Source organism: Cetorhinus maximus, chromosome 6 (assembly GCF_964194155.1).
Source record: "Cetorhinus maximus chromosome 6, sCetMax3.hap1.1, whole genome shotgun sequence".
Lineage (NCBI taxonomy): Eukaryota > Metazoa > Chordata > Chondrichthyes > Lamniformes > Cetorhinidae > Cetorhinus > Cetorhinus maximus.
This window is the reverse complement of record NC_135884.1, coordinates 65,877,402-65,891,046: the sequence shown is the minus strand read 5'-3', so window position 1 is coordinate 65,891,046 and position 13,645 is coordinate 65,877,402. Positions and strand designations below refer to the sequence as shown.

Here is a 13,645-nt window from a genome sequence, read left to right as displayed (position 1 = left end):
AATATTGCACTCTGTCGTGAAGTGCTCCCAGTTTCATTAGCACTCGAAGGAAGAAATCTATATTTAGTGAGAGAAATCTGTCACCTCCGCTCCAAACAATCAGTATTTATTCAGCATTAGACTGAAAACCCAAAAGCTGGCTGCCATTGGTGCACAGGCAATCGGGCATTCCTTTCACTGGTATGTCAGAGGCAGAATGTTCTCTGCTGCTTTTGGGAACAGCTGATGCCAGTGACAGGCCGATCACATAGCACAGGCTGCCTGAGGGAGCTATAGGTTTACATGGGCTAGATCTGCAGCATCTGCAACTTCAATCAGAGCTCTGGCACTAGCCCTGCCACTGCTGCCGTGTAGCCCTCCTGCCCGACAGCCGAAGCTCTGTAGTCGGATGTGCAAGCATGCACACAGACGAACATTTGAACGAAACCAAAATTGACCTTGGCGAGGGGCAAGAGGAAACGGATCAAAATGTTCCCGTGCCCAAGGGGCCGTCCTCATCGCTGGAAGACCGAGACCCCAAAGGCATCAACGCCCACTTAAAGGTAAGTGACATTTGCCCATATCGTGGCAACTGTGAGTGAGGTTGCAAGCAGAACTGAAGTACTTTAAACAATAGTCAATACAGTCTTGCAGTAAACTGGAGTAGATATTAGCTCTATGCTTACATAAGAAAGCCTGCCTGTAAAGCTAGTCAATGAAGGATACAAAGATACATTTCCAGAAACTCCGCCCCCTAGTGTGAAGCCTAGTTTGAAGAGAAGGCAGGTAAGAGAATAGAGCACAGAGGGACATATACCTCATCCATGGTGCCCTCTACTCACTGGGCACTAGACTTAATATGTAACATTTGCTACATTACAACAGTTGATCACTGAGCCTGATTCTCATGACTTACAAATAAATAATTTCTTAACAATGTATTGGGCAAATGTTTCCTTGTTAAGAGGGGAGGAGCTACGCATCATCGACAACTTGGTGATGTCATTCAATGGCATATTTGAGGTTGTTGTAGTGTGTGTTTGTAAACAAACAATAAAAAGCCACTAAATACATTTTTGTATGTAGCTTAATGTGGTATTATAGAGCTGTGCACTGATATACGAATGAAGTGTTTGCCAATGAGGTTCCAGTTTTTGTTTGTCTGTAGGACCTATCTGAGTGGGAAGTAGTCTACTTTGAACTGTAAATACATGCTGTGGCTCAGTGGGTAGTACTCTTACCTCCCAATCAGAGAATGCCAGGGTGAAGTCCCACTTCTGGATTTGAACACAAGAGTCAAGGCTAGCCCTCCATTGCAGCACTGAGGGAGCTGCTGTCTCTCAGATGAGATGTTAAAGCAATTTCTGACATGGATGCTGTTGATCTGGGCACAGATATTGAAATTGTGTTGCTTATACCTGTGCCTATCAGATTTATGTTCCAGTGGACCATGTGCAATTGGTAGTAACATTATAAAATGAACCCTATTGACTCTAATGGTAGTACTTCTTATTTAATTGATATTAAGTGGGAAAGTCAGATTAAACCATTCCACAATGAGGTGATGACCCGACAATCGGGAATTCTCTCTCTCTAATCCCTTATCCCGCCTACTTTTATCTCCACCCTGAGAAACTTCCTCAAAATCTCTCTATTCAACTGAGTCTTCCATCACCTTCCCCACTTCTTGCACCGCTGCATGGGGCTCATTTCTCTCTTCTGAAGCTACTTACTTCAGTAAAGGTGTTAAATAAAGTGCAACTAAGGTAGTAAGGTATGGTAGTATAGTGATTATGTTATTGGGCCAGTCATCCTAAGGACGAATAATACAGAGAGTTTCAGCTCAAATCTCACCATGGCACTTTGCAAATGTGGACCATTTTCTGTATCTTGGGAGCCTCCTCTCAACAAAGGTAAACATAGACGATGAAACTCATCATCTCCTCCAATGCAGTAGCTCAGCCTTTGGCCAGCTGAGGTAAAGAGTAATAGAGGCAGTCCATGTCCAAACGAAGCAAGACCTGGACAATATCAAGGCTTGGGCTGACAAGTGGCAAGTAACATTCGTGCCACACAAGTGTCAGGCAATGACCATCTCCGTCAAGAGAACATCCAACTCATCTCCCCTTGATGTTCAATGGCACTACCATCATTAAATCCCCCAAAATCAACATCCTGAGGGTTACCATTGGCCAGAAACTGAACTGGACTAGCCACATAAATACTGTGGCTACAAGAGCAGGTCAGAGGCTAGGAATTGTGTGACAAGTAACTCACCTCCTGATTCTCCAAAGCCTGTCCACCATCTACAAGGCACAAGTCAGGAGTGTGATGGAATACTCCCCACTTGCCTGGATGAGTGCAGCTCCCACAACACTCAAGAAGCTTGACACCATTCAGGACAAAGCAGCCTGCTTGATTGGCACCATATCCACAAACATTCACTCCTTCCACCACCAATGCACAGTGGCAGCAGTGTGTACCACCTACTAGATGCACTGCAGGAACTCACCAATGCTCCTTCGACAGCACATTCTAAACCCACGACCACTACCACCTAGAAGGACAAGGGCAGCAGACACATGGGAACACCACGACCTGGAAGTTCCCCTCCAAGTCACTCACCATCCCGACTTGGAAATATATCTTCGTTGCTTCACTGTTGCCAAATCAAAATCCTGGAACTCCCTTCCTAACAGCACTGTGAGTGTACCCACACCACATGGACTGCAGCAGTTCAAGAAGACAGCTCACCACCGCCCTCCAAGCATGTGGCAGAGTCTGAAGGTCACGTATTGGACTTATCAGCCATCTCAGAATCTAACAAATGCGAGTGGAAGCAAGTCATCTTCGATCCCAAGGGGCTGCCTGAGAAGAAGCAGAAAAGGGCTTTGCCAAATTGACTTCAGAAACTGTGGAAATAAAAGGTGATGTGATTACAAAGGACCATGCAGCTGATGTAAAAATTCAATTGGTTCAACCAAATGTTGTCTAGGGAAGGAATACCTGCCATCCATAGCTGGTCTGATCTATGTGTGACAGCAGTCCCACGCCAATGTGGTCAACTCTTAGCCATCCTCTGAAGTGGTCCAGCAAGTCACTCAATCAGGGCAACTAGGGATGGAAAAGATATGCTGGCCTTGCTAGTAATGATCTCATCGTTAGAATGAATATAAAACAAATACAAAGCCTCCTCTGCCCTTTACAACCCTCTGAGATATCTGTGGTTCCTTCAATTCTGATCTCTTGTGCATCTCCTATTTCCTTCACCCTACAATTGGTGGCCATCCCTTCAGGATTCTCTCTGCCTCTGTTTTGCTTCAAGGCACTCCTTGGGGACATTTTACTGAGTTAATGGTACTATATAAATACAAGTTGTTGTTGTATTGAAAGAAAGTGCCCTTTCGTACTACCTGATGCCCAAGAGCAGGATCCATTTTCCCCTCTTCTGCCCAGCCCAATCCCTGCCCATCTTGTGTCCCCCAGTTCACCCTAACCCCCTCACTCCTGCCCCATCATGCAAATGCTTAGCAGAAATTATTTCTATTTGGGAGATAAAAATACCATCAAGGTTGTGACAGGAGTAAAAATGCTGATCATAATGAGTCCATTGAGCGAGATTACACCAGCATTTGGCCCATAGTTCCAAGCAGATATTGATTAAAACAACATGAAGATTTTATCTGGAGGTTGGAGTTGGTGAAATGACAAGACAAATACATAATGGTCTGGCCTGACATTTCTCCGCGTGCTATTTTAACGCAGGTCTCAAAGCATTTATTTTAAACGGGGTAATGCTTCCCACTAAAATAGCATACACAGGAATGTCACCTGACCATGTTAACAGCGAATGATAATTGATGGATTGTACATGATCCATTCCCCCTGTGTGAATGGAAGCTTGCCATGTAGAGTAGTCAGTGCTGCAGCTCTCAAAATATTGTTTATGCATGTAGCCTCTTTCATAGGATTCCATAGGATATAAGGCATTAAAACAGACCATTTGGCCCAACCAGTCCATGCTGGTGTTTATGCTCCACTTGAGCCTCCCCCCATAATTTCTCACCTAAATCTACCATTGTAACCCTTTGTTTCTTTCTCCCTCAAATGGTTGTTTAGTTTCCCTTAAATGCATCTATACTATTCACCTCAACCACTCCCTGCAGTCGCGGGTTCCACATTCTCACCAGTAAAGAAGTTGCTTCTGAATTCCCTATTGGATTTCCCGGTGACCATCTTATATTGATGGTCTCTAGTTATGCTCTTCCCCACAAGAGGAAACATTCTCTCTGTATCCATTCTATCAAAACCTTTCATCATTTTACAGACCTCTATTAGGTCACCCTTCAGCCTTCTTTTTTCAAGAGAAATGAGCTCTAGCCTGTCAATCCTTTCCTGATATGTATACCCACATATTTCTGGTATCCTCTTTGTAAATTTTCTATGCACCCTCTTCCATGCCTCTGTATCCTTTTTATGACACAGCAACAGCTTGCATTCATGTAACGCCTTTACTGTCAAAAAAGACACGGCACAGAGGCTAAAGGTTAAAATGGTTGCTGCCAAGAAGGAGATAATAGGAGGGGCGGCTAAATATTTTTGTCAAAGAGGTGAAGAGAGCAGTGGTGAGGCAGAGAGATTTTAGGGAGGGAATCCCAGAGCATCAGGCTTTGCTGGCTGAAGGCATGGCCGCCAATGGTTGGGCAAATGAAGGGGCAGTGGGAACAAGAGGCTGGTGCCAGAGGAACGGAGACGTTGGAGGGGGTGTTGGCTTGGAAGAGTTTACAGGATAAGGAAAGGGTTAGGTCTGGGAAGGATTTAAACACAAGAATTAAAATGTTAAGTTTGAGATGTTGGGGAACCGGAAGCCAGGTCAGAGAAGACGGGATGATCGGTGACTAGGATTTGGTGCGAGACAATGTGTGAGCAGAAGAGTTTTGGATGAGTTACAGTTTCCTGAAGGCAAAGGAGGGAGACCAGCCAGGTGTGAATTGTAATTGTTGAATCTGGTGATAATAAAGGCTTACATGAGGGTTTAAAATGGTAAAAAGGCTGAAGGAGTGTGGAAATGGGCAAAGTCATGAGGTGGAAGTAGGCTGTGTGGGTGATGGAGAGAGTATCGGATCAGAAGCCCTGCTCGGGATAGGACCGTAAGAGTGTGAACACCTTGATTCAGTCCGTGAGTGAGGCGGGGGGGATGGAATCACTGGCAAGTGCAAGGATGAAAAGTACATTTCTACCTTGCATCAGACAAAATTCTCAATGAACCCTGCTTTATTTTTGTTTCTTTAAAGGTAAACTTTGAAGATGTGATTGCGGAGCCTGATTCGGTGCACAGCTTTGACAAAATCTGGATTTGGAGTGACGCATTGTTTGAAGTATCTAAATTATGGTGCTATAGAATCATCTCCGTTATATTTGCTGTCCCAGTGTCTTTAATCTCTGGAGTCCTTTTTGCTTTTTTGAGTTGTCTGCATATCTGGTGAGTATAAATAAAATTGAACATTATCAACCCGACATTTTAGAATTACCTGTTCAACAGCTATTCACCGTTGTGAACATTGATCACAGATCTAACTCTTAAAATGTTTCCTTTTCTCCCATTTCCTTCCCTCCCCTACTGAAGGTGTTAACTTCGGCCAGGGAACATCTCTGCAGTAGGCAGTGAGCCCACAGTGTTTCAGTCGGGTAGCCATTTCTCACATGAGCTTTGGCATTGAGCATTACAGCGTCAATCTGCATTTACATAGCACCTTTGGTGTAGTAATTTGTCCCAAGGCTCTTCACAGGATTGTCATCACACAATCATTTCAACAGACATTCATTTGCATCGAGTGGATCCCTGAACAGCCTCAAGTAGAGCTGGCGGAGGGAAGGGGGGGCATTAGGAACATTAGGGCAAGGAGAGTCGGTTTTCCAGCTCCTTGGGCCTGCTCGCCATTCATAGAATAGAATCATGGAAGAGTTGGAGCACAGAAGGAGGCCATTCAGCCCACCATGTCCATGCCAGCTCTCTGCAAGAGCAACTCAGCTAGCCCCATTCCCCACCACTTCCACAGAATCACAGAATTGTTACAACACAGAAGGAGGCCATTCAAGCCCATCCCCTTAGCCTTGCAAATTTTTTTTCTCTCCAGGTGCTTATCCAATTCCCTTTTCCACGCCACTATCTAATCTGCCACCACCACATTCTCAGACAGTGTATTCCAGTTTGTAATCACTCGCTGCATAAAGAAATCTTTGCTCATTTCGCTTTTGGATCTTTTGCCAACCAATTTAAATTAGTGTTGTCTGGTTCGCAACCCTTCCGCCAACGGGAACAATTTCTCTCATTCTACTCTGTCTAGACGCATCTGATGATTTTGAACACTCCCATCAAATCTGCTTAATTCAATTATATCATGGCTGATCTGCATCTCAACCATATTTACCTGCATTACCTCTTCATCCCTTGACACCCTAACCAAACAAAAATCCCTCGCAGTCTTGAAACTCCCATTTGTCCCAGCATTCACAGCCTTTTGGGGAAGAGAGTTCCAATTCTCTATTCCCCTTTGTGTGAAAAAATGCCTCCTGATTTAGCTTATGGATGCATCCATTTCTCCAACCCATGTCAGTTCACCTTTAATTCTGTTCCTTTCAGCACAACATTCTCAGGAAATTCACTTAAAATGTCTTCAGGCGGCATCTCTTTGCCTCAGTAAGTAAAGGCATCCCTCAATGTGCTAGTGAGATATGCGGACCAGGAAAGTCCCAAGTCCCTCCCTTAAGTGCGCTGAGTTCGTTGATCTTGGTGCGGTCGCTGGGGATTGGTGGGGATCATTGTAGTGAGGGAGGGGGAGAACAAAGTCAGTCAGGTTTCCCACTTTTGGGCAGGGTATTTCCTTAAAGTTTTTCCTGCCCATAACACTGCCAGGAACCCCATTTACATGATAAGCAGGATCTTTATCACAATTCTGTTGTAATTCCAAGCAAATTGCCAGTCCTAATCATTAGTGGCCTCTGGTCGAAAGGCACACTCATGATGTGATGACAACAGAAAGAGAGGAAGGAAGAACATTCATTTATACAGCAATTTTCAAGCCTCCAGAAGGTAAAAAACAGTTTGGACCAGCACTTTTATTTCCCAATTTTACTGATGTTCCATTTTAAGGTATACAAGACCAGTTTTGACCAGTATTCCTATTTCCCAGTTTTTACTGTTTTTTCCTTCTGGGCCTCAAATCGTTTTACAGCCAGTTAAGCATTTTTGACGTGTAGTGAATGTTGTAGGAAATGCAACAGCCCATTTGGACACAGCAAGGACCAACAAAAAGCAACATGCTAAATGACCAGATCATCTGTGTTCACTGATATTCATTGAAGGATCAATATTGGCCAAGGCACCAGCTCTTGAATTGGAATTAACCTCACCATTTCAATATGTCTCTTTGAGATCTTACATCTCTCTGGGTTTGGAGTCCAGCATTCTAATCCTAATAAACATCCATACTAAGCAGCTCAATAAACAATTAATTTAATCACTGGTTAACACAGTCATAACAAATGCAAACAAAGCACTGAAGCGGTTCGATCACTCTTAGAATACTGTGTACAGTTCTGACCTTCATGTTACAAATAGAGAATGGAGGAGATGCAAAAACAAAATGGCAAGAATGATACCAGAGCTGAGAGGCTACAACTATCAGGACCGAGAAGACTGAGAGGATAGAGGTCTTTAATATTATGAAGGGACTGACAGGGTAGATTTAGAGATGCTTCCACTTGTGAGTGAGTCCAAAACTCGGAGTTATAAACATAAGTTAGTCACTAATAAATCCATGAGGAAATTCATGAGAAATGCCTTTACCATCGGCTAGATTTTATGCTCCCCCGCCAGCGGGTTGGAAGGCAGGGGGCAAATAAAATCCAGCGGGTGGTCTTCCCTTCACCCACCCACCCGCCCTCAACCTGCCTGAAATTTTACAGGGGCGGGAAGGCCTCAGACCTGCCATTGGACCTACTGAGGCCCTTAAGAGGCCCATTAATGGCCATTCAGGGCCTCATCCTGCCACCACCGGTATTTTATCCATAGCTGGAGAGGCCCACACCTTGCGGGAAGCCTAGCAACTTTAGCTGTGCTGGCTAGTGTTGGGCAAGGTGGGGGACCTCCTTTGCGGGCTTCCTGGACCCATCAGAGACACCCCCACCCCCCAGATATCATCCACCTCTTTAACCCTCATTCCCTAGCCTCTTAATCCCGGCACCCCTCACCCTCTTTTCCGCCCCCCCCGCCTTGCTAAGACCCCCACCTCCGGACTTACCTGGGCTTGTCAGCATGGCGGACTGCCTGCAGTTCAAAGTTAGCCTCTTTGCCGTACAAACCGTCTTCTTAAATCCCTCCCCCTCCTTCCAATAACAAGTGTGAGGAGCTCCTAGATTTCTCTGTCACTTAAATTGAGACTATCCGATGAATTACCTCTACTGCTTCCCTCCTGCAAAACTACTGCCCCATGTTCAACCTTCCTTTCCTTTCCAAAGCCCTTGAAATTTGCTGTTTCCTCTGAGATCTGTGTTTGATTCCCTCCAATTCCATTTTTGCAATCACACTTATCAAAGTCACAAATGACATAACAACAACAGCAACTTAAGTTTATATAGCCCCTTTAATATAATAAAACCTCCCAGGAGCACTATCAAACAGCATTTGATACCGAGACACATAAGGAAATATACGGGCAGTGGAACACAGGACCACACACAATGGATTAGAGTTTGGATTGCCATATTTAGAACCTGTATGTCTACATATGCTCTGATGCCTTCATTCAAAATGGCACCGTCAATTCAAGGTGTGAATCGTTCTTTGTGATTCCAACATCCAAGTCAACTCATCCTGCCCTCTCTCCTTGGTGTTCACTGCCCTCCTATCCTCACTAATCTCTTAGTCAAATAGGTTGGTTTTGAGCAGTATTTTAAAGGGGGAACACAAGATAATGAAGCAGAGAGGATTAAGGGGAGAATTTCAGAGTTTAGGGCCTTTCTGGAGTGATTAAAATTGGGGTTGCTCAGCTCCTCAGAATTAGAGGAGTGCAGCTATATCAAAGAGTTGTGGGGCTGGGGGAAATTACAGATGTAGGGAGAGGGGGGGAGGTGCGAGGCCATAAAGGGTTTTAAAAGCAAAGATGAGCATCCTATGTGACTGAGACTATGATAAATTATTCCTCCTCAATCTTCTTGATCTGTCTGTGGTGGTTGAACACACCAACACCTCTCCGATGTCCAGCTATGTGAGACTGCCCTCACCTACTTCTATTCCTATCCATCAAATTGTAACCAGAGAACCACCTGCAATGACTTGTCTTCCCAATCCCACTGGAGTCCCCAAGAGCCTATCCTTGGCCCTCAGCGACATCACCCGAAAACATAACATCAGGCTCCCCTTATACGCTGCCGACACCCAGATCTACCTCACCACCACCACTGCTGACGTTTCCAATGTTTCTAAATTGTCAAACTGCTTGTCTGGCATTCAGGACTAGATGAGCAGAAATTTCCTCCAACTAAATATTGGAAAGTGTGCAGTCCTGTCCCTGCCACAAATTCTGCTCCCCAGCCACCAACTCCATTTCTCTCCCTGGTCACAGCCTGAGGCAGAACCAAGTTGTTTGCAAACTTGAAAGAAAGGCTTGTATTTAATTAGTGCCTTTCACAACCCTAGGATATCCCAAAGTGCGTTACAATCATTAAAGTACTTTTAAAGTGGAATTACTCTTGTAATGTAGGAAACACAGCAGTCAATTTGCACACAGCAAGCTTCCATAAACAGCAATGTGATAATGACCAGGTAAGTTGCTTTAGTGATGTTGATTGAGGAATAAAGATTGTTCGGCTTTATCGTCCTTTTTGACCCTGAGATTAGCTTCTGACCCCATACCTGCTCTATCACCAAGATCACCAACTTCCACCTCCTTAGCATCACCCATCTCTGTTCTTGCCATAGTTTATCTGCTGCTGAAACCCTCAGCCTCTGGACTTCACTATTCTAACACACTCCTAGTCTCCCAACTTCCACCCTCCAGAAACTTGAGCTCATCCAAAACTCTGCTGTTGGTACCCTAACTATCACCAAGTCCCATTCACCCATCACCCCTATGATCACTCACCTACATTGGTTCCTTGTTCAGCAATTTTAATGCCTCAATTTTAACACTCTCATCCTTGTTTTCCAATCCTTCTATGGTCTTGCCCTCCCAAACTCTGTAACCTCCTTCAGCTGTACAATCGCCTGGGAATCTCTACACCCCCAATTCCAGCTTCTTGCACATCCCTGATTTGAATTGCTCCACCATTGGCAGCCATGCCTTCAGTTGTCTAGGCCCTGAGCCCTGGAATTCCCTTCTTAAACTTGCTCTATCACTCAACTCCTCTCTCTTAACTTAAGATGCTCCTTAAAACCTATCTCATTTATTCTTGGTTACCTTACCTAATATGTCCCAATGTGGCTTGATATCAAGTCTTGTTTGATAATTCAGCTGTGGCGTGCATTGAGGTGATTGATTACATGAAAGGCACTATGTTAATGCAAGTTATTGTTGATACTGATTAACACAAAGCTGTTAATATTCTAATGATGTTTCCATTTTGTCACCACTTATCCAGGTGTGTTATGCCCTGTATCAAGAATTTCTTGATGAACATGCCTTCCATTCAGATCATCTGGGGAAGTATTGTAGACCTGATCATTTCTCCTTGCTGTGAAAGTATGGGGAGATGTTTCAGTGGCATCAACTTGCACATTGCGAGAGATTAAAATTCTTCCCCATTGCAGGCGGCCGGATCCAATTGATTTAACAGACTGGATTCCACATCAGCATTCTGACCACGACGCATCACTGTACAGGACTCATACAAAGCTGTAAATTCAAAGCCTTCACTCTTTCAACAGGTGCACAATGCACACGCTGTGTCGGCCATTTTAAAGTGCTCGGTTTCCATGGCAGCTTTCAAATTCTTTTGTATTTAAATAACTTTTGCAAACGCGTTATTGCAAACAAAGCTGAAAAACCATCAACTGAAATGAAGCAATGTCTGTAGCTATATATAATAAGTCATTGTACATTCTGAAATAAACTGAAAGTATGCTTGTACGTTGTGATTTTTACTTTGAGTGGAAATGCTATAGCAAGCTCTCAGCCCAGTACAGTTAGCATTCTTTTAATACTGTTGTTTTGGCTTAAGTAACTATCTATGACTTTTTAAAGTCCTTATGGCTTCACAGGGAGTAACCTCAAACCTATTGGTTGCTTTAAATACTGTAACAGTATCCCAGCTGCCGGGTGCCTGGCTGTTTATGGAAGCATCTAGCAGCTTTTTAAAATGATCTCTTTCAACTCTGTACCACTGTGCTGATAAAGGCAGCCATTTTTCACCCAACACTGGTATGATGGGCCAAATGGCCTCCTTCTGTGTTTTAAGATTCTATTGTTTTGAAATAAATGATTATTCTGACTTATATTACCCTGAACCACATTCTTTTTTTCCATTGAAGCTTCCAATTGTTGATTTACAAGATTAATTGACATGAAGGGGGGGAGATGGTGGTTTAGTAATAATGTTACTGGAGTAGTAATCCAGAGGCCCAGGCTAATGCTCTGGGGACATGGGTTCAAATCCCACCATGGCAACTGGTGGAATTTAAATGCAATTAATAAAAATCTGGAATTAGAAGCCAGTCTAATGGTGATCATGAAGCCATTGTCAATTGTTGTAAAAACGCATTTGGTTCACTAATGCCCTTTAGGGAAGGAAATCAGCTGCCCTTACCTGCTGGCCTACATGTAACTCCAGATCCACAGCAATTTGGCTGACTCTTAACTGCCCTTTGAAATAGCCAAGCAAACCACTCAGATCAAGGTCAATTAGGGATGGGCAACAAATGCTGGCCTTGCCAGTAATACCCACATCGCACAAAAGAATAAAAAAAGCAAATCTTCCCATTTTTTCTTTACTTCCTCCAATTAAAAGGATAGACATATTTTGTTTGATATACATGCATGATGTACATGTGTGTATATAAAATTCTTGGGACTCCTTGTTTATCATGCCTATTTTCTATTGTCATGAATTAGTAATAATGGTATTGGTAATTCCTTGCGATATTGTGTAATGTGTAAAAGTAATGTCTGTCCCATCACCTTCAATCAGTAAGGCCTGCTATTCAGCCCTCTCACCACTGTTGGCAATGTGGTGTAAGTCATGCTGTCCCTGCCATTTTGTCTTGTTACAATAAGAGCAATTAAAAGCATTTGCTTGGACTAACTTTAAACAAGACCACTGGAGATTTATTATTTTATAGGGGCTGATTCTCCTGCCCTCCCAGAATGAAAAAACAGTAAAAACTGGTGAATAAGAACACTGGTCCGAACTGTTTTTTCCTCCTGGGCTTGTACTGGACAGGGGCAGTGTGGCCAAAGTGCCCTTGACCATGCCTAGGTAAGCCTAAGTTCCCCTCCTCTGGGACATCCTGTGCACATGACTTCCCCATCAGGCCAGTGGCCTAGCATGGGAAAAAGGCCAGAGTCCAGCTTCCCGCCTTCTGGTTGGACAGGGGCAGCCAGAATACTCAGAAACTAAAAATATTGCTGGAAGAATATTAGAAATTCTTCCACTTACTTTTTTGGTCCTCTTAAGCTTGTTGCTGCCCTCCACTATCAACACTAGTCAAAGGGGGTTTGTGATGTAAGCCCTTCATCAACGTCTCATACCAGTCCTGAGTTTGGATGCTGAATGGATTTAATAATAGGAAATAGAGACAAGAGAGCCAAGGGATTGCATTTGCATTCAGGTGAATTGGATACACTGCCCCATATCTACCCTAGGCCAGTGTACAGGACTTGGAGAAATGGATCTCAGCTCCCTTCTCTCTGATCTTTATACCCGTTCAATTGGCATTCCCTGGGGACAAGGGACAGGGAAATCATCTCCAAAAAATCCTTGAGTTGATAACACTGGCATATCTCTGCCCACTGAAATCAATGGATAACACTTGCCATTTTTCCTTCCTCCAGAAGCAGTGCTATCAAAACCAAGGGCAGCACTTGGCATGTTGGCATATCAGATGATATTGGATCAATGCGTGTCACCCTGGCATACTTCCCTTTCCACTTGCAGTCAATTGAAAGACATTTTGAGCGGGGTGTATAATGGGAGGCTGATCTGAAACTTTCTAGCTTTATTGGCCCACCCAAATTTAAAGATTTACCCCATTTGACATCAATGTCTGTTATTCTTGCTCGTTTTAAAAGGTGTTGCTGTATCTCCTCTCACCCTGTTACACTCACAATTAAATGACAGACCATTTCTTCTGACTGACTCTGAACAATGCCAGTGGAGACCCCCTAGTTATCTATTTAAGGGGGAGCATCAATAGGAGAGCAGGCAGATATCGAAATCTAAACATCACACTCCAGGTTTCATGCAATGTGAAAATGCTGAGTTTCTGAGCTGCAACCTGAAACTTACAAATCCATTCTAATTTGACAATCTTTTGACCAAACATTAATCTCAGGCCACAGTTATTTATAGGAATCAAACCTTTTGAGTCCTTTAAGTACAGGTTTTTGTAATATGCATACAAAGCAGCCCATTGTGAGTAACTAAGATCTCATAAATAGCAATGAAATAA

The 13,645-nt window shown here is 43.7% G+C and overlaps 1 protein-coding gene across 1 annotated transcript; it reads left to right on the top strand.

Annotated features, from left to right (window-relative positions):
* The first annotated feature begins 245 nt into the window (after window positions 1-245).
* Window positions 246-11,108, top strand: LOC144681334 (caveolin-2-like). Its single transcript, XM_078542928.1, has 3 exons — window positions 246-542; window positions 5,274-5,461; window positions 10,621-11,108. The coding sequence occupies exons 1-3, from the start codon at window positions 399-401 to the stop codon at window positions 10,769-10,771; spliced, it is 483 nt and encodes a 160-aa protein (XP_078399054.1). The 5' UTR covers window positions 246-398; the 3' UTR covers window positions 10,772-11,108.
* The last annotated feature ends 2,537 nt before the right edge of the window (window positions 11,109-13,645 follow it).

What these genes read in the sequence shown, in the direction of transcription:
- LOC144681334 (XM_078542928.1), top strand. Translation starts at nt 399, where the DNA reads ATGCACACAGACGAACATTTGAACGAAACCAAAATTGACCTTGGCGAG. An exon ending in GCATCAACGCCCACTTAAAG is followed by an intron (nt 543 to 5,273) that starts GTAAGTGACATT and finishes GTTTCTTTAAAG; the next exon opens with GTAAACTTTGAAGATGTGAT. An exon ending in TTGAGTTGTCTGCATATCTG is followed by an intron (nt 5,462 to 10,620) that starts GTGAGTATAAAT and finishes CCACTTATCCAG; the next exon opens with GTGTGTTATGCCCTGTATCA.